Source organism: Convolutriloba macropyga, chromosome 10 (genome assembly GCF_964194025.1).
Source record: "Convolutriloba macropyga chromosome 10, txConMacr16.3, whole genome shotgun sequence".
Lineage (NCBI taxonomy): Eukaryota > Metazoa > Xenacoelomorpha > Acoela > Convolutidae > Convolutriloba > Convolutriloba macropyga.
The window spans coordinates 62,109,093-62,131,076 of record NC_134477.1 but is presented as its reverse complement, the minus strand read 5'-3'; the positions used below and the strand labels follow the sequence as shown (position 1 = coordinate 62,131,076).

At 36.5% G+C, this 21,984-nt stretch overlaps 2 protein-coding genes across 3 annotated transcripts in view; both read right to left on the bottom strand.

Annotated features, from left to right (window-relative positions):
* The window catches only part of LOC142348258 (calcium load-activated calcium channel-like), a 520,926-nt gene that overhangs the window by 382,511 nt on the left and 116,431 nt on the right, over window positions 1–21,984 (bottom strand). The window lies entirely within an intron of this gene.
* Window positions 1–21,984, bottom strand: part of LOC142348252 (TBC1 domain family member 19-like) — a 60,269-nt gene that overhangs the window by 17,736 nt on the left and 20,549 nt on the right. The window contains exons 5-8 of the mRNA XM_075399546.1: window positions 12,327–12,501; window positions 11,801–11,906; window positions 9,137–9,225; window positions 7,352–7,468 (exon numbers count right to left, since the gene is read on the bottom strand). Coding sequence (XP_075255661.1) covers window positions 7,352–7,468; window positions 9,137–9,225; window positions 11,801–11,906; window positions 12,327–12,501 — 487 coding nt within the window. The remainder of the gene's footprint in view (window positions 1–7,351; window positions 7,469–9,136; window positions 9,226–11,800; window positions 11,907–12,326; window positions 12,502–21,984) is intronic.

Below are 21,984 nucleotides of genomic sequence, written 5' to 3'. Positions count from 1 at the left end.
CTGATTTAACATTTATTCTTGGTTGCAGTTTTAAGCCTGAAGTTATTGTTTTCTGGCTTTGATACTACAAGATTTCAGATTTTTGTTTGTTTTGATATTTGCCAGTTTTTCACGTTTTCTAATTTTGTCACATCACATTATTGACAGTTCTCATGTCACCCTATTAGCATTCAGAATAAGGCACAATTGAACGTATTAAAATCCTGAAAGATATACATCATCGTTTTAACGGCCTCGACGCCTCTTTCTTGAAGAAAACAATTGAATTTTTTAATTTTGTCTCTAACTGTCATTTATACTTTGTCGTTTCGGTCGTATGAAATTTCCTGTATAGTGATAGCTTTCATTGGCTTTTCATGGAAGAATAGAAGAACCGATATTCTGATAATAGTAGATAGCTTATTAAATTTAGTTTTTAAGAGGGACATAAATTTTTTGATGTAATTAATGTTTGTTGTTGTTGTTTGATTTTGCTGTTCGTCTTGACTCGCGTTCTTAATATTGACATATTACAGCAATCTAATGCATCAATTTTTACTCCACTGAGTTATTTGCTTTGGAGGCTATCTTATCGTTCATACAGAATTTTTTGAAAAAGACTTGGACTTTTTTGGGATTCGCAAAAAATATTTTTTGGGCTTTTCTATCTGTTCCTCATTTGGTAGACAATTATGCCAAGATTGTGGATGGGCGGGGTCGGAACCTTATGTGCCATCACACATTACCAAGCCGCCTTGTTTAAGTAGAAAATAATTTGGAAGCAATTAAATATCGCTCTAGAAGCCTAGAATAAAGCCAGCTCCAAAGAAAAGCATTACTTAAATACATGTGTCAGAGGAAACTAGAGAAATTAAAAGATCATTTAAATGCTTGCTTAACCTGAATTTGCAGACTCACATGCAGAACTCCGCACGATATTTCGGCTCCAATTAAAAGTGCGTTTAAAACATTCATGAATCGCATAATAAGAGACTATTGAGCCGTAAACTGTCACAGAACTTAACGCCCTCCTGGTTTTACCTGTTTATCCATTTTTACGGACGAAAAGTCAAATGATCAGACCAAAAGATGGTAGTACAAAGAAATCGCAGGAAGAAAACTGCCAAACTTTGTTCAAGAGCAATAAAAAAACGATATTTTCGCTTAAACTAAAATAACACAGTATAAAGTCAGTGTCACGTATACGAATTATCATGAGTCTATTCAGGAGAAACTCTGATTGGTTTAAACTTGCGAAAAGAATGTATAATATATTCACTACATTACCGTATTCAATACATTACGTAATTCAATACACAAAAGAATTTAAAATCCATTCAGTTGAAACACTGTGAGTGGAGTAAGAAGTCAAGCGTGAAAATTGTGACTTTTGTAAAACGAGAAACGTGATCAAAAAGTAAACCAATTTTAAAAAAAAACATAGCAAGAGAGGTCATAAACTACAATTCGATGAATTTTCATTGACTAAGTAAAAAAAAAACAATCGATTAACGTCGGGCGAAATGCTCTCAAACGACAGGCGAGCGGTTGGCTTCGTCAGTACCTAGGCACGGTTTAGTGAGGCTGGCTTTAGCTTAATTGAAGGGGCGTAAGTGAGCGCAGCGGGGGGTGATGGGGTGTCAACAGTGGGGGATCAATCTCTACGAACCGCCTTTGCACCATAAGTACAAGTCTCCAAAACGAATTCTGTGACTCGCATACTTAAAGACTAGTGAGCTGAAAGAATCTAAGAGCACTTAATGCCCGTTGGGCGCTACCTATTTATCCCGTTTTTGAGGACAAAAAGTCAAATGCGTCATACGAAATGCATCAGACGAATGGTCAAGCGAAAAATCGCATTAAAAAAGACTGGATTGGGAAAACCATTTAGAAATTTTTATTATAAAAAATCCACAAAAAACGGTAAAAGTTTAAGCAAAAATGCCGCATGTGAACGAAAAACCACTAGCGAGAAAGCGAATTTTCGTTCAAATACCGTTTTCTCAATCCACTTAAAAGTTAAAATGGAAAAAGTTTGAGCTGCAAAACCACTCGCATTTTTGCTCCAATTCCTGTTTCGAAGTGACCAAAAAATATCACACCAATTGGACTTAAAAAATATTAAAAATGTGTGAATAGATCTTGAAAAAACAGCGCCCCAGTACAATTCAAATTCAATGAATTCTAAAAAAGTCAGAGCACCAATACAAACCACTTCTCTGATTGCAAAAAAAAACCACGCTGTCCTCAATAATAGCCGCTGTCGCTTTGCGGCTATTAAAAAAGACGCTCCACCAATACTCATCTCAGAGTCGTAAAAAAGCAGAGCGCCTATAAATAATAGCCGTTGAGAGGCTGCCGGCGACTATTAAAAACCCAGTTAAAAAATCATTTTTATTGCATTATCTTTTAATTGCGCCTTTTGAAGGAAAATTTTATAAGGTGAACAAATGACTTCTTTAAGGTCTTAACAATACAACAGAGAATCAATAACTTTCCAAAAAAAATTCGTTCCAAAAAGATCTCAATAACCTTTTTTGCAAATTATCAACGAATTGAAATGTATGGATTTAAATTCACTTAGTGTATGGAACTGGAACCCTACTCACGGAGGGAACGGAAAAATCTGAACAGGAGATTTCCACAGCACAGTTATGGTTATGTTTATCGACAGGGAAAGAAAGGGAAACAGTAAAACTGAAAAGGAAAAAACATAGCCGGCAGATTGCCGCCGTTGACGCGCTTGATGCACATCGGGATTGAAACAGAAAAAGAAAAAAAGTAGATAAATTTACCAAATTTTTTTCTATTTTTTTTTCAGTGTCAAAAAATGTTCCAATTCGGCGTGCAGTTTCGGTTGGATTCTAAACCTATACTTAATTCGCCTTCTAAACTGAAAGCTATTAAGCTTAATATCAATGTCAGCTAGCAAACACTAGTGAACTTTGATAACCTAATTTCCATGACTTAATGACCGGGCTTTATCGGTTTATCCTTTCTCTTTTGATTTTGCTCTTTTGACCTTGACTGTATTCACTATCTTGCGTAATTCATTGAGTGAATGGATTTAAAACCATTCAGTTGAGGTAAGTCAGAAGTCAAACGTGAAAGTCGTGATTTATGTACAACGAAAAACGTGATCAAAAAGTACAGCGAAATAAAAACATAGCCGGCAGATTGCAACAATAGCTTCGTAGATCTACAGTCTATAAACCTTTAAAATAGACAGACCAAAATAAACATACACCAACAAATGTCGGAAGAATTGCTCTTGAGCGACAGTCGAGGCAATTTAATTCAAGGGCTGTAGCCTAGATAAATTTTTCTTTGGGTGCAAAAAACCTCTCCCCCGCCGGGATTCGAACCACTGACCTCCCTATCTACAGCCACGCGCACTAACCACTGCGCTACAAAACACTTACCTTTGCTATTCTGCAACCGATTTTTTATTAGCAACACGCTTTACTTCGGAGCAAAAGAGCTCACTCAAAAATGAAGAACGAAAGCGTGAAATATTCACTTAAGTCAGAGAATGTTCTAGAAGAAAAGCGCAAACTTGTCAAGCAGAAAATTTGCATAAAAAAGACACACGTTTACAAGAATGGCTAATAACTTCGTTCAAGAGCAATTAATTACTGGTTTCATTAAAGGATGAGATGTTATATGTATACGTTATTGCTGCATCTATTAGGTGCTCTCAATAACCTTCATTTAGAGTAACATTCATTTGACCTTATCTCTTTGAATTAAAGTAAAAAAAAGTCGATTTCAGAGTGAGGAAGTCATTTTTGAGAGCGAAGTAAATCACGTTAGACCAAAAATCTAATCACGCAAATGAACAAAAAAAACTCGCTGCAATAAGATTGACAAATGACGTCACACATGCAATTCAGCTGAAATTGCATGAACGAATGATCAAAAAGCAGACATGAAGTGGTTGTGACGTAATATTGTTGTAACAAAAATCTTGACGAAATAAAAAAGATAACAGGACGGGTCCTGACGTACAATTCAAAGAAATTTCATTGACTAAACAAAAAAAACTAGACCTAGAACGGACTATGAGTGAAATGGGAAAACCATTAAAAAAACAGATAAAAAAACAGAAAATCAATGTCAAAATGCCGCATGTGAACAAACTACTAGCGCCAAATGGAAATTTGGTTCAAACAAAAAACAAGACCTAAATAGAGCTATGAATGGATTGGGAAAACCATTTAGAAAAAAAATCAGATCGAAAAAATTGAAAAACAGGAAAAAACGAAGTGACATTGCCGAATGTGAACAACAAACCACTAGCGAGAAAGCCAATTTTTGTTCAACCACCGTTTTCTCACTCTACTTTAAAATTAGAGTGAAAAAATTGCACCCCGCAAGGGCACTCGCTTTTTCGCTCCACTTCAAGTTTCGGCGGGACCAAAATCACCACTCCAATTTGACTTCAAAAAATAATAAAAATGTGTGAACAGATCTTTAAAAAAAGACAGCGCCCCAATACAATTCAAAATCTTTGAATTGTAAAAAACCAAGAGAAGGTCAATAGTAACCACAGCTATCACTTTGCGGCTTCGCGTCACCAATACTCTTCTAGTCCTAAAACAGAAGGTCGCCATAACTTCTCTCGGACTCATAGAAAGGAGAGCGGCTAAATAATAGCCTTTGAGAGGCTGACGGCGGCTATCAATAACACTGAAATGGCCTCTACCAAATACTGTAAAGCGCTTTTCAATCATAGTAACGTAGCCGGCAGATTGCCGGAATAGCTGCGAAGGAATAGACTTGCCTGCCGTATAGTAGAGATAGAAACAGATAGATCTAAATTGAAAAAGAATCGACACCGCTCAAAAATCTAGGTAAAAACCTTCAGCGAAAAATTAATAAAGCTTGTTAAAATTCGTTCCGCGGAAGCCTTTTATTAGCGACCTTCACTGCGTATATGAGTTCCTTTGACCTTAAATTATTTCAATCTAAACTTAAGTTTTAAAGTGGAAAAGTCATTTTATTGAGTGAGGTAAGTCACGTATGATCAAAATCTAATCACGCAAATGCCTTAAAAACTTTCTAGAGAGATTGAGAAATGACGTCACGCGCGCAAACGCCGTTAGTAGGAGGAAGAAGTAATTAAGAAAATTTGACTTTTTCAGCTTTGCTGTGTGAACAAAGGTAAAACGAAAAAGAGCGTCAGACGACGAAACAAAAAAACATAGCAGGACAAGTGCTGACGTACAATTCAAAAAAATTTCATTGACTAAACAGAAAACTAGACCAGGAAAGGACTAAGAATGGATTGGGAAAAGCATTTTGAAAAAAATCCGCTCCAAAAAATTGAAAAAACTGTAAAAAAAAAACAAAGTGAAATTGCCGCATGTGAACAAAAAACCACTAGCGAGAAAGCGAATTTTTGTTCAAACACGGTTTTTTCATTATACTTTAAATTTAGAGCGAAAAAAATCACGCCGCAAAACCACTCGCTTTTTCGCTCCACTTCCTGTTTCGGCGTGACCAAAATCACTACTCCAATTTGACTTCAAAAATCATAAAAATGTGTGAACAGATCTTAAAAACATAGCCGGAAGAATTCCGGAAACGACTCGAAGTGAAAATCCATTTAGACGCCATCGAACTACTCATCAAACAAAACGCGCCTTCACTAATTTATGATTATCTTGATACGAAGTCATGAAACAAAAAAGGAAAAACAATAAAATCAAATCTGTTAAAATATGAAAAATCTGATCAAATTTTGTTATAAATTGAGATCCCGAAAAAACTATCTCTGCCAAAATAACTTCATCAAAACAACTAGTACTTACAAAAACCACTTATGTGAATTTTGAAAAAAAATATGTTAGGCTAAAATTATGGAAAAAAAGCTCTTAAAATCAACTTTCACTGAAAAACTGGAAAAGTTACTAATTTTTTTAATATTTCAAAAACATATAAATACAAAGAAAAATTCCCTTCAGTCAATAGGGTATCCAGATGCTCGCGAAACAATAGGCAAGTCATAATAGGTAAATAAACTTCGCTAAAAACAGAAAAACGAAAAACTGCAAAAAAAATTAAGAAAAATAGTTCCAATTTTTGCCATTTTTTTGTCATATTTCTCAAAAAAAAGAAAGATTCTTACCCACAAAACTGTAACCAAATGTTATCATAAAATTGCCCAAGTAGAAGGGGTTTCTTCAATACTTATTTGAGCAAGTAAAATAATCGTAAAAAAAACGCAAAAATTAGCCCGAAAATCAGCAAAATACATTAAAGACGACTATCATAAAAACCGACTTATCATAAAATTCATATTAATCTACAGAAACCTTCAAACCACTACCGAAACCAGCCTAAAATTAAAGCAAAATCATAACCAAACCTCTTAACTAAAATAAATGAAACATAACCGACTAACGTCGGGCGAATTGCTCTCAAACGACCGGCGAGCGGTTGGCTTCGTCAGTAGCTAGTGACGGGGGGGGGGGGGGGGGGGTGCACCGGGGGCTGATGGGGGGGACGACAGCGCGGTGGGGGGGGGGGGGTGGAGGCAATAGTGGGGGTGGGGGGTCAACAGGGGGGGGGGTGTCTCAACCTCTAAGAACCGCCCTTCACACCATAAGTATAAGTATAAGTCTCCAAAACAGTTTGAGCTGAAACAGAGCTGAAAGGCTCTAAGAGCACTTAATGCCCGCTGGGCGCTACCTATTTATCCCGTTTTTGAGGACGAAAAGTCAAAAGCGTCAGACGAAAAATTGGTCAAGCGAAAAATCGCATAAAAAAAGACTGACAGGACTAATATAATTGCTACAAACTTCGTTTGAGAGCAATTAAAAACTGCTTTAAAATTCCGCACGTGAACAAAAAAAATTTCGCTCGCTTAGAGAAAATTTTTTCACACATCAATTTATCGCTCTCTCAAAAACAGCGGTATGAACGAAAACAACTCTCTCTTTTCGCTCCGCTCTTCTTTTGTTCGGCGCCAAAATCACTCCAAATTTTTTCACGCGTTTCATTTTCCGCTTCAAAAATCACTCCAATAAAATTGATTTAAAAAAGGACTTCTCCAATACTCCTCTTCGAGTCGTAAAAAAAGACAGCGCCCCAATACAATTCAAATTCTTTGAATCGTAAAAAAAACCGAAAAAGAGCACCGCAATATAGCTACGCTCAGCTTACAGCTTCGCAGCAATAATAAAACTTTGGGGTTTTCAGGACAGCGTTTCCACTCGTTTTTTTTTCAACATGAGTCTATTCAAGATAAAATCTGATTGGTTGAAATTTGGAGTATGAATAGGTAAATATATCCCAAGTACTTTGTAAACTATCACTTTTACAGGATACCAGTTGAATGGGTTATTGGAATCTAGTCTTAGATATTGACCTGTGTCCAACGGGGTTCCCCCTCCTGGCTGCCATTTCACAGACTGGACTGTAGCCCTGTTTCACCACCTTCCTCACAACATTGTCTCTCTCCATTGCAAAGTGGCTGCTCTGATACCTGCAATTAACAGACCAATAAACTGGGTCAATCAGTCATTTACCTCTTTAATTCCACAGAAACTATTTTAATACATGTACAAATGGCCTTACAGTGTGGGATATGGATGGCTACAGTATAGACTATTATAGCATAGATTACAGTAAGTTATACTATAATACGTAATAATTGGTATACTTTACAATGACTTTGTTGCTGGCTCTTAAAGCACCCATAACCGAGAAACAAGAAAAATGTCAAACGTCTGCATCTGTGAAACTGGGCCAGCACTGGCTTCGAATCACTGTCTACAGCTCAACTTAGTCAATTAGTTTGTAATTAAGCGCAATTCATGTGGAAAACACGCATGCAATGAAAATAAGTTTTTACCTAGCGTTTGTTTAAGCTTAGTCGCCCTCGCAGAATCAAACTTTCACTCTTGAAGCCTAATTTTTTTCACACTTTTATTCTCTTAATACATAGAATATAAATCATAGCCCCCCAAGGGCAAGCGCCCCCGTGTGGGGGGCACTAAGTCCCTCCTCGGGATGATAGGCTTAAGTTATAACAAACACAAAACATTCGCATGAATATCATCAATAAAACATACCCGGCAGATTGCCGGAAAACAGCCGCCGTTGATTCCAATAAGCATGATTTGGATTGAAAGAATAGAAGATAATGAAAAAAAAAATTTTGTACATTTTTAGAGATGGTAACTAAGACTTATAGGAACGACGTTCAAATAGCGGGCATCTAAAATTGGGCTTTATGGGTTTATCCCGTTTCTATTTCTGACTTCAATTTTTTATACTGACTGTTCATTTTGAATTGCGTTGCTGAACAACTGATGTTCAAAATCACTTTGAGCAGAATTTGAGAAGAGAGAAACTAGCCTAGAGAAGTCAAAAAGATTTCAATCAAAATGTTGAAAAAGCGGCAAAATGAGGTAAAGCGAAACATTTTTTTGTTCGACGAAGTAAAAAAAAACAAAGCCGGAAGAATTCCGGAAACGACACGAAGGCGAAAATTGCACATACTAATGACTAAACAAATGAACAACTATTGTGAACCCTCAACCTCCACAAATGCCTTAAAAATTAAGGAAGAAAAGAAAGGGCACTCAAAAACAATGGGCAAGTCATAATAGGCTAAGAAACTTCTCTAAGAAAAAGAAAAACTTAAAACTTAAAAAGAAAAATGGTTTAAAAATTTCTCAATTTTCCTAAGAAAAAAATAATATATACCAAGAAAACTATAGTCAATTGGTATCTGAATATTCCTCAAGTAACAAGCTTCTATCCAAATCCCACCAAAAGCATTAAAACAAAAAACAGGCAAAAAATGATTTAATTTCGTCTAAAAATCAGCAAAACTGATCAAAAATCTCCAAATTAGCATTAAACTCAAATTTACTACTTGAAACCTTCAATTCCTACCAGAACAAGCCTAAACCTAATACAATATCATAATCAAACCTCATAACCATCAAAAGTTGCAAAAAAACTGCTTTTAAAACCGCACGTGAACAAAAAAATTTCGCTCGCTTTGAGAAAATTTTTTCACATCAATTTCTCGCTCTCTTCGAGTCGTAAAAATTAGGACCGCTATAATAGCCGGCTGAGAGGATGAGGGCGGCTATTAATCACGGAAAACGTATGACGCAGAAAAGACAGAAAAATGGCACACCTGTCATCCAATCCACTCTGACATTTGTCTATTGCGAGCGAAGCATACTCTTGTCTCAACTGTTCGATAGTCTTCACGTCCAAATTCACCTGAACAAAAGAATAATATAAATACACAGGATGATCCGACCTTCTACTAATGTCATTGTAATATCATTAGAAATCACGGGGGTTAATTCAATACGAGTGGACCTTCACAGAAATGAGGCGGATATTCAAAACTACGTATTTTGCTTCGGTTAAACTTATGCCAGTCGAAAGTCTATCGGCAGCATTGGCTTTTTAACAAACAAACAAAAAAGAAGGATACTCAAATACGCGAAACTTTTACGTTCAAATACTCTAACGCGAAACTTTTATTCCTTTAGTCGCACAAAAATATTCTTTTTTATCGTATTTCAATATCTAAGAGTAGCTATGAGAACAAATAAAACTATTTCAATTTTTGTAAAACTGTTTAAAGGATAATTTTACAGGGAAGATGTTGCAAATGTAAACTGGCTGACGTCGGAATAATTGATCTCGAACAACATGTGCGGCTATTTAATTCAGTAGCACTAAGCCAAATAAATTTTTAGGGGTGCAAAAAATTTCTGACTAGAGAGTGATGAGAAACCAAGACCTCAGGAATTCTCGAATGAAGCATCAGCCACTCGACTTTCCAGCCCTTGTGATCTAACAATTGCTTTTATTTAGGCACCAAACTTGATTTCGATGGAGAGCAAATGATATCAATCAAAAATGAAGAAGACGTCAGAAACATCCATAAACTTGGAACATGATAAAAATTTTCGAAAATTTAAAAAATTAAATTTTATCAAAAAAGTGCTAAAACTGGAGTCATTAAAATATTGATAACAATTCCAGAAATCTAGAAACTATGCGACAGCTTTTCATGAAGCCTTGGAGGAAGTCCCTAGGACCCTGGTGCCGGAAAAAATGATAAAACTTTGATGAAAAAATTGCAAATAATTTTAAAAATTGCTGATCTTAAAATCTTGAAAAACCTTCCATTACATCTAGCAGTTATGCAGTAACCTAAGCTAAAACTCTAGAGGAGGTTATGTTGCTGTTGAGTTTGGAGAAATCAAGAAAATGACAAAAAAATTCAAAAAAACTTGTGAAAAAAAATTAGAAGTTGCAAAAAAACTGCTAAAGTTTGTGATAAAAGTTGTAACTAATCCATGGCCAAGAAACATTTTTCAATAACTCATTATCAAACCTTAACGGAGATTTTCTATTAGGCTGAAAAACCTAAATATATGACATTAATGACAAAAAAAACTGACAATAGCGATAATAAACTGGCAATAAATTAAAAATCGCAAGCTTTGTCAAACAAAAATGCTGAAATTCGTGGTGTTGAAACCTGGAAAAACAATTCATTACATTTAGAAACTATACAGTACCTACTTTTGGACCCTAGAGGAGGTCTATCGAGTCTTGAGGCTGTAGAAACCTAAAAACCAACAAAAACCTGAAAAAAATGCAAGTTTTATCAAAAAAAAAAAAATTGATAAAATTTGTCATATTAAAAACTGAAAGCTATTCTATGGCAAAAAATTGCTTCAGTAACTTATTATCAAATCCTTGAGGACGTTTTTTGGCCCCTGCGTCCGGAAAGGAGTGGATAATAAAATATGAATGTCAAAAAAATTTGAAAAATTTGCACGTTTTGTCAAAAAAAGGCCAAAATTCGTGATGTTAAAATGTTGAACCCATTCCACTACCACTAGAAACTAGGCAGTAACCTGATATAAAACCCTAGAGGAGGTTTTTTGACACCTAGAGCTGAAAAAACACAAAAAATGACAAAAATTTTCAAAAACTTGAAAAAATTTGTGAAAATTAGTATAAAATTGCGTGTTTTTAGCGATGGGTTGTTCGTCAGTAGGCACGGGAGGCGGGGGAGTTTGAGGTGAAACAGAGCTGAAAGGCTCTATGAGTACTTAATGCCCGCTGGGCGCTACCTGTTTATCCCGTTTTTGAGGACGAAAAGTCAAAAGCGTCAGACGAAAAATCGGTCAAGCGAAAAATCGCATGAAAAAAGACCGACAGGACTAATATAATTGCTACAAACTTCGTTTGAGAGCATTTAAAAACAGGCCCAAATATAGGGTCTGTTTCTTTTTATCAACTGCTGCAATGATATTTTGGTTATGAATCTGTAGAACTTCTTGCTTCTTTTATTGGCGGCTCCCGAATAACCTTGCATCAGAGTGACATACACTCAGTTGACTCACTCTCCTTAAATTAAAGTAAAGAAAGTCATTTGAGAGTGAGATGAGCCACGTGTGACCAAAAACGACGAAGCAAAAATAAAAACCAACATCACAATATAGCTACGCTCAGCCTACGGCTTCTCAGCTATATACATTTATATTTACTCTACTGTATGCCAAGCCTTTGAATATCGTGTCGTTATATTTTTTGTGTTGTAAACTGATCAAATATACCGATAGAGTAACACATGTAAAAACTTTAAGTCACATTGAACTAAATATTTCTGAATAAAAAATTGTGCACACCTGGTTTGCATACATGAATAAAAATGATGCCTAAAATGATATTGCTAATTTTAATTTTTGTAGTCAACAAGAGAGTGAACATTTGTCCCCAGTATAAATATCTCCATTACAATGGGAACTTCCGAGTTCCTTCTTACCTGCACAATTCCCCAATAGCCTGCCACCTCCTCGCCCTGAGCAGCACTGTTCGGATTCACCAGACTGGCCACCACTTCCAAGAAATCTTTCGGGGCATACACTGGTCTATAACAGAAAACTTGGCATTTTGAAAAATCCACGTGTTCTTGTTTTAACAATTGAGCGTGATTTTTAAAAAAATGAGGCGCCAAGAACAACTTTACTTACACTACAGTGAACTACATCACGACTAATTCAGATAGTAATGAATTCAAAGATAGTAAGATATGTTGTTTGTGGAAGTGAACCTGTTCATTATGGAGTGACTTCAATTTCAATAGTAGTTTTAATTATTCATGTTGGGATGGTGGGTTGACGCTAAATGTATTCATTTGTTTACCCAAGTAAATTAATGTTCTTAATTTATTAATCACATTGACAAATACTGTAAACATTTACATTGCCGATGAGTAGTGAACTATAATAGTTTATTATTAGATTCTGACTTGGAATTTATTGTTCTTTTTCTCACAATTAACTATTAACCTGTATTGCTCCAAATTCGGGTTGCCAGCTCCGATTTCGTTCCATTTGGTCTTCAACTCAATCTGTTCCTGCTTGCCTCTCTTTCTGGCCAAGGGAACAGACAGTTCAGTGCACATTGTATTCAAACTCTTCAGTATTCGCTTCTCCCACAAAAGCTGCGCACGACGAATGAAACCTGAACAAATTAGACATGGAAAAATTAATAAACTGAACATTTTACAACACTATCTATATTCATGTGTCGCAGTTAACGGTTATAAGCTTTGATCAATTTTTACAACCTAAATGACACAAGTAAGTCCATTATGAGAACAAACCTAACCGACTAACGTCGGAAGAATTCCTTTCCAACTACTAGTGGGAGCTCTAATCTATTGAAGCCTTGGGGAGGGGGGGGGGGGGGGGGGGGGCTAAGAAGTTCACTAAGGTGCTTCAATCAAATATTTCAAGTTGAAAAAATGGCACCAATGTCGCGCACTTATGCTCGACTTTTAGTAGTAACCTCCAGCCAATGAGTTCAGGTGCTTAAAATTGTTAAGGAAAGAGATATTTGAATCCCTTAAAACGCAAAAAAAACAAGGGCGTAAAAGTTACTCGAAAATTTAACACGGCCAAGCGAAAATTTTGCATAACCATATGTTAACAAAGGGAATTAATAAAAAAAAATCGTTACATAACCGCATACAGCCCCTATCGAGAAAAATTTTTTGTAGAAACGCGGTTTTCTCGATTCAAAACTCGCATATGGCAGCACATCTTTGCTCCACTTCATACTTCAGTGTGAACAAACTCATCAATCAAAATTGACTCGAAAAATCACTTCTCACAAGAACATTCTCACAAGAATTTTGGAAACAACTCTAAGTACTGGCCACACCAATTACTCATTATTTTAAGAAGCTATGTTCAGGTGAGATGTTATTTGTTTTAAGACATAATTTAAAGAATTAACAATAACTATTACGATTTTTCACAGTACATTTGTTATTAATAACGATAAGCTTGCTGAGCACTTTTGGATGCGTGCCATCAACTTTATAGCTACTATATTACTTAGCAGTAATTGTGTTATAACTGAGGAAATATCAAATCGGTTTTAACTTCAAAAGAAACAAGATTTGGTGAGTTTCTAATTATTAGCAAATAATATTATTTGCAGTTAAGATAAGTGGAGTCATTCAATAGAAAGTTTAAAAGAGACAGGGAAAGTTCTATCAACAGAAACTCCACCGTGCTGCTCTTCGCTTGTTCCGTAGAACTGTACCTTGGGCTGTATTAGTCCTTTGTATATAATGGGTGATCCCTCAAACAAGCCCATTTCCGGTTAACTCGTTTCATGGTGGCTTTTTTGTGCTTGCAATCCAATATCGGCACCCTCTTTGTCAGTAAATTTACTTCACCAGGTACTTGAAATTTTACAGTATATACCAAGAGAAGTTTCTCATCAAGAAACTTGAAACGGTAAATCTACAAGTTCTTTCATACTTACAGATACACACAAGTTTCTACATGCAAAACAATTATCTTGTCGTCCTGTTGTTATTAATCAACGTAAACAAATTAGCGGTGATGGTCCACGATGGAAAAAAGAACCTAAGCGAAATCCATGAAACTAAAAAAACGAATGAATAAAAGTAACTGTTTAAGGAAAAATTTTTTTATCATAATATATCCCGCGTTAACGAGGGGAGCAAAATGAGCATGCGACACTTCAATGATAATACGAAACAAAATAATCAAAAACCTAACCTGAATGTGTGCCTCAATGTATCCGAGCTGAATTGACTTATTAAATCTCTTCGACGAAAACCATTTTCAATTGAATAACATGGTGTCCTGTTTTTTCACCCCTATTCTTTTAACCCCCTATTTTGACCCCGATTTTTTAACCCCTATATCACTTAACCCCTCAATTATTTAACCCCTATATTATTTTAGCCCGATTTTAAGCTTCTTAAAATTGAGGATAATTAGGCCTCAATCAATTCTATTTAATCTAATTAATGGAGATTAAAATCCGGGTGAAATGAATGAGGTGTGAACAAGATTTTCACACCTCAATCAGTTCACCCCGATTTTAATCTGTAAATTCATCGATCAAAATTATCGCGGACATAGGGCTAACAATTCAAGAGTTTAAAGCAAAACTATAACAATTAGCGAATTAGTTATGTCATCTAGTCCTTAATGGGGCAATTGTAAGCAATTGAAAAATGAATGGAACTCAAGAACATTTCTTGTTTCGTTGCATTTTGAATTCAGCATGATAACTGCCGACTTCGAGTTTACTATTTCTTCCAAAAAACAAGGAAATGTTGGTTGTAGAAGGCCAAGATGTTAAAAGAATAAATAAGTATACCATTGCCTGGAATTGTTGGAGATATCAGAGCTATAAGTACCGCGTTTCCGCTTTTACACAAGATGACCAACAAATTCGCGTAAACGGTGAGCACAATCGTAATCCTTCGATTGGAAAGCCGGCCACAGGGAAAGTTATAAGAGATCAAAGCTCTCAGTGAAAACCACGCCCGCAGCAGCCGTAGCTTCCGCAATTCCACCTGTAACTGATCTTCTTTCCACCCAGTATGCGTTGCCGTCAAAATCAAATTTAACACAAACCTTGCAGCGTTTGAGAAAGAATATACAAACAATGTGAATTCATGAACCATCGGATCGGCATTTTGATATACCCGATACGTTTCAAGAGGTTTTGCGGTATGACAGCGGAAAAGATGACCATGAGCGTATTTTAGATTTTGGTGATCCGTATATGACATCGGTTCTCGAAGGCTCCAAGTTTTGGCTTGGGGAGGGAACTTTTAAATTATTGCACAAAATCTCTTATCAAATATACACCCTTCATGTAAAGGTTCTCGGCATTACTCCTGCTTGTTTATATGCCCTCCTCCCAAACAAAACGGAAAAAAAACGTACAGCCGATTACTTGATGCCTTAGAAACCTTTGCCCCAGATTGTAAGTCCGATAAGGTTCTGTTGGATTTTGAAATTGCACCTATTAATGCCTTTCAAAAACATCATCCAGTTTCAATGCTATCGGGTTGTTATTTCCATTTAACTGAAAATTTTGTTAGAAAAGTTGGAGAACTTGGACTTAAAAAGCTGGTGTCAGAAAATCATGAAGTGGCCCTGGCGCTTAAAGTGATCCCTGCTTTAGCTTTCGAAAAAATGAGGACATTGAAAAATCTTTTGAATTGATTGTCGAGGAAATAACTAATGTGGCGGATCAGCAGAATTTAGATAGCTTCGTTAGCGAGAAAATAGACGAGCCTTGTTAATATTTCCAATCAAATTATATCAAGTGTCCACTATTGAACCGTCCCCTCACATTCCCCCCGCCAATTTGGACTGATAGCATGAGACTGATATTCATTTTTTCAGGGCTATTGCCAGTTTGACTTAGTTGTGTATTTATTGTGTTTATTATTGCGTTTGTTGTCGTGTTAATTTAAATTTGAAATCCATCTTAATATTTTTGAGTTGGCACCCTCCTTGCGTTTTCACGGAGTTACGTCGAAGACTCATATCGTTACTCATTAGGAAATTTGATCCTGGGCGTTAACCCCATGATGGGACCCCTAATTGGGAACACAGTTTTGCAACATTTAAAAATGAAGCTTGCACAGCGTAACTGCTAGCAAAAATATCAATCTGGATTTCACTGAAAATTTTGTTTAACGCACGGTTGAATTTCGTTTGAATTGCTATTTTATTCTTGCTCAGAAGGTAAGTTTTAAAATTTAGCTTGCAGCATTTCATTTGAAAAGTACCGGTTTTTCCGTCTTTTAGACTAGGACAGTTTTTGAACTTTTTTGATTCAAATCAAAGTGCAACTTAAAAGAGGTCAGACTTGACAAGTGTTCTTTTTCGATCAAAGGCATTGTTCTAAAAATCAGTCTCGTCATTATTCTTTGATTTCAAACAAACGCAAGCTGTTCAATGCCGCACTCTTGAAGGTCAGTAGTTTTGTGTTATTTAAGTCCTTTGAACTTTAGCTTTGCTAATTGTTCTTTTGGATGCCGAAATAGATAAAAGATTTCGGTGTTAAACCGATTTCGGGGTGAATAAATTGCGGAGTTAAATGGCTGAGGGGTGATTATATACGGGGTTAAATAATAGGGGGTTAAATAAATCGGGGTGAAAAGAATTAGAACCGAATAACATAACCGAATAACGTCGGACGAACAAATGATGGGCAGTTTTGGCTTCATTTAGTAGCTACCCACTGTTTAGAAAAACCAGCTTTAAATTAATGTAAGGCGCGTGGTATGAGCGCGCTCGGGGGGTCAGACTCGAAGAACCGCCATTCACATCACGGATTTGTCTCCAAAATTGTTTCAGTGAATCACATACTTAGATTTCATTAGGCCAAAGGGCTCTAAGAGAACCTAATGCCCTCAGTGCGTTACCTCTTGATCCCATTTTTGAGGACAAAAATTAGAAACAAACTTCCCTTGAGAGCAATTAACAATCAAATGAGAAGTTCACCTCTGCGTCTCCATCTCCCTACCCTCTCTCTCATATTACATTCCCTCTCATACGACAAATTTATCTTCCTCTTTTTGTTCACAGATTGGCCTGAATTTCGCTAAATACCAATTAGAAAATCAAAGATCGCCCAAACTATAAAAATAAATTAAAATTCGTTTGCGATATACAAAGAATACAGTCATCATTCATGTATACCGCGCGAGCACCAAAAGGCTGAAAGCCTGTGTGAGGGGCCGCTTTAGAGCTTCTTTTCCCATAAATTTTCCCTTGACTTTGCATTTTTGAAAAAAGTCGTCAATTGAAAATACTGGTTCTAATGCTAGTGAAAAACGTCAATGAATCCAGTAAAATGGACCAATTACCAAAAAAGATTATTAAAAACTTCCGAGTCTAAAATGTAGTTGTCCCTAACTTTATGAAGAAAATCATTCAACTTTTGCTGCTCATAATCAATTGCTTTTCTTATTATTGTTTCGTCAAATTGTGCCAATACGTTATATAGTAAGCGAACTCTGACTGATAACCGTTTTCTGTTTTGCTTAGTAAGTTTATGAATGGTAGGTAAACTTTTTAGTCTCTTTGTATCATTTAATGACTTTTCAACTTCACGTATTTTTAAGAACCTGTTGACTGATTCATGTGGATGGGTTCTACGTAGGGTTGAAACCAGTAACTTAAATACTTCATATAAGTGTAGTTCAAAAATTGATGCTATTGCATGCTTTTTTCTTGTCGTGCGAACCTCGTCCGATTTTTTTAATTGAAAGACTATTCTGAGAAAAAAATTTTGTTGTCTTTGTAACTTTGTTAAGATCGACTTGGTTGTGGTTCCGTAAATTAGTATTCCGTATTGGTAACGAGGTTGAACATATTGTTTAAAAACTTTAACTAGAAGCTTTTTGTCTAGAAATTGGCGTGTTTAATATAAAAAAGTTATGAATTTTGCGCATTGTTTTCCAAAAAATTTACATGTTCTCTGAAGTCAAGTTGATAGTCAATGAGGACGCCAAGATATTTCACAACTGTTTTGACTTGAATTTCAGCGTTATTCCAGGTGAAATAGTCTGATTGTTCAGCTTTTTTTCCAACCAACATGAACTGTGTTTTAGCTTCGTTCAGTGTAAGTTTGTTGTTTTTCATCCATTCCGAAACTTTATTTAGCTCCACTAGATGACTGTTTTCATTATAATCTCCAAAAATCTTTGTGTCGTCTGCAAAAAAGGTATTTTCACAATTTTTGACAATCGTCGGAAGATCATTGATGTACAAAAGAACGAGAAGAGGTCCTAGAACGGATCCCTGGGGTACACCATGTGTAATGTCTCTCATATTTGATGAGTTGTTGGAGAACTGCACAAATTGCTTGCGGTCGGAGAGAAAAGAGCACATTAACCGTCCTACTGTACCTCTGAGACCAAATCTTTCACATTTAGCTAAGAGCAATTGATGATCAACCGTGTCGAAGGCTTTTGATAAATCAAGTAACGTGCACTGTAATGGTTTATGCTGTTGTTTTCGTTCAAGTAATGCTTCAAAATTTTCGATTATTGCGTCGACCGTTGAACGCTTACTTAGAAAACCCAACTGCCTCCCTGACAATACCTTATGCTTTATAAATCTAAAATTCTTTTGTGCAAAAGTTTCTCAAAAAATTTGCCCACTACTGGTAGTAAGGAGATGGGTCGGTAATTTCCGGCTTCACTCTTTGGTCCGTCCTTATGAATGGGTATCACTACTCCAATTTTAAGCAAAATTGGGAAACATTCCTCCTCGACGCATTTGTTGAAAATTTGACTAAGCTGTTCTGAAATTGTTGGTGACACAATCTTAAGAAAAAAATTTGATCGTCCAAAAGTATCTAGACTTTTCTTGTTGTTCAAATGTTTGAGTTCATTAAATACTTCTAGTTTGTCTGTTTTGCTTAGAAACAATGATTTCTCATTCCGTGGTATGCTAGATATTTCAAAGTTGTTTTTGAATTTTTTTGCCAACTTGGTCCTATTTCAACAAAAAAATCATTGAGCACTGTTGCAGATATATCTTTCGATGGATCATGGTTAAGGCCTAAGCTCTTTTCGTTTGTCAAGTTTTTAATAAACTGGAAGAATTTTTTGTTGTTTTTGTCATTTTCTTTACAGAAAATTTCTGAGTAGAAATCTTTCTTTGATCTGCGAACTAATTGTTTACATTTGTTGCGCTGCCTTCTGAATTTTTTCTTTGGTCTCTTCAGATTTATCATCTGAAAACTTTTTCCAAAGCTTGATCTTCTTAGAGCACTGGTTTTTCACTTCAGTAGTTATCCATCTCTTCCCTTCACTTTGTGGTTTTATGTTTTTTGAGGTATTATTTCGTCGAGTACTTTTTCCAATATTCTCAGTAAATTTTCTAACATCTCCGAGCTAGTGAGTATATTTTTTGGGAACGGGTTAATTTCAAATTTTTCTCGAATTTTGTTATTTAATAGGAGTTTTGAAACTAACTCATATTAAAAACAGTCGTATAAACACAGTACCGCAATATAGCTACGCTCCGCTACGAAGTTATTAAACTTAAACCAAACAACATCGGGCAAATTTTGCTTGAACCACAGGCCGGGCAATTCAATACAGAGGGTTGAAAGCTTCCCTCTCTTAGCCTACATAATTATTGAGTGCAAGATTCCGACAACGACGGGGTTCGAACCGGCGACCTCCAGATTAATAATCTCTCGCATTTCCAACTCGGCTACGCGTACCTTGTTACTGCTGTTCCTAAAATCGCTTTTGTTACAGCAACAGTTTAATTTTGAGTTAGAGCAATTTAAGTCACGCAAAGATCAAGAATTTCTTCCGTTATATAGGAGGATTGAGGAAAATGTAGTAGTGGGATTTCGTGCACGTAAAAAGGCCAAAAAAGAGTCATTGATGTCAAAGATTACAAGTTACTGCTCACAGATCACTGATGCGCGCTCTGCATAATTAACAAGCCGTGTGATTTTTCGACACAGTTACGTTGGCCGCCTTAGGAACTTTGTGAGATTTATTTGATTATTGAATTAATAAAGGATTACATTGGTTTAGTATAAATTAATCAGTTTCCAGTTTCTAGTTTTTGTTAAATTGACTGTTCTTCACGATTTCTGATGTTGTTATGGCTGAATACTTGCACGACTTTTCTTAACCATGTCGAATCAGTATCGGACACAGATGGTAAATAGTGCACATATGGCAAATAATCCACTGGGCATCAATGTTGATGACATCGCCGGCCCCATTTGCAGGGTTGCAAAGAATAGTCGGCTTCCGTAAAGACGATGCTTTGTTAGGTAAAAAGTTTGTAGCCAATAAATAATTCCGATAAAAAACTGAGGGGAGAAAAAGATGGTTACAAGAGATAACAAAGCAAACAAATTTCAAAATCGGCGTTTCTAACTGACGGAGCGGGTAAAGGCAAAAACTTGTAATACCCGAACATTGCGACACAAGCGGAAAAGGCTAAAGCGGAGGTTGCTGCGGTGTAGCAACTTTCTACACAGCGCAAAAAAAAACGAGATTCCTACCTGTGGCGGCCTGTACCTACCTGTACCTAATCGTACCTACCTGTACCTGACTATAACCACTCAAGAGTGACGGACCTTTTAACGTACTGGATTTTTTAAATCGTATGTTGATTAACAAGTAAGTAATGTGACTTCACATTAACGATAGAGTAGATTTCTGCAGGAGGAATTTATGGAGGCTGAGTGCTAAAATGATGTGAATTTGTCCGTTGAATGTGAATGTAGTTTACTCTTCAGAAATTTTACTTAGCTTGAGAACGGTGTGGATCTTTTCACCGTATGCAGTCTTTATTTTGACTGACCGAACTACTTTATCCGAGCCTGGATACACTTCTATTACCTTTGCTAGAGGCCAGAGACAACGAGGTGTGAAATCTTCCAAAATCCAGACTAAGTCGTGAACTTTTAAGTTCTGATTTACTTTATGCCATTTAGAGCGTTTCTGCTGGTTAGGGAGATACTCTCTAATAAATCGGTTCCAAAAATGTTGGGCTAGAATTTGTGATGTTTTCCAAGATTTAGTAACTGCTACTTTGCTTTGAGAGAAGACTCCTGAAGGGAGACTGATTGAGGGTCTACCCAAAAGGAAATGATTTGGCGCTAAAGGGAGTGGATCGTTTATATCGCTAGAAACATTCGTCAATGGTCGCGAATTCATGTTGGACTCAATTTCACAAGTGAACGTCGACAGCGTTTCGTCTGTTAGCGTTCTTGAGCCAATGACTTTGTAGAGGGAGAGTTTGAAAACTTGAACTAATCTTTCCCAGCTGCCGCCAAAATGCGGAGCCAGAGGGGGTTAAATTTCCAATTGATATCTACGTCTAAGATGTGGAGCTTAGACGCAAATTCTCGCGAGGATCTGAGAGCTTCTATTCCTTTTCTCAATTCGGAACAACAGCCGACAAAAGATTTTCCGTTGTCAGAATAAAAGATTTTTGGTTTTCCGCGGCGGCTAATAAATCTGCGGATGCAACTCATTGTAGAATCTGTAGAAAGACTTTCAGAAACTTCCAAATGAACGGCTCTTACAACTAAGCATGAAAATAGAAGGATATAACGGGTAGCAAATTTACCACACTGTTTTATAGGAAAAGGACCTATGAAGTCCAGGCCTGTTGTGGCAAACGCAAAGTGATTTTGCAGCGGTAAACGTTCACTGGGCAGATCTGACATCTGAGGTGGACTAATTTCTTGAGCCATTCTTCGGCAGGGAATGCACTTACGTATTGTTTGTCTAACGATAGCTCGGCATTTCAGAATCCAATAGTATTCCATTAGAAAGAACGTGTTTGTTCAACACCAGAGTGACTATTCACCACATGAGTCTTTTTGATGAGGAGCTTAACGATTGGGTTAACCCCGTCTAATATTAACGGGTGGCGAGCAGTTTCTAAGACCATTGCCTTAGACAGCCGACCTTTGGCGCGGAGTTCATTTTTTCCGTTAACAAAAGGACAGAGTGTCTTTAGAGGGCTCGACGAAAGTATCTCCTTGCCTTTTTGTAAAGACAAGATCTCACTTCCAAAGTTCTGACTTTGAGCAACGCCGATGAAGTACTTGTAAGCCAGTGTGTGATGTGCGAGCGATAAGCTACTGCTGTTTTTTCAAACG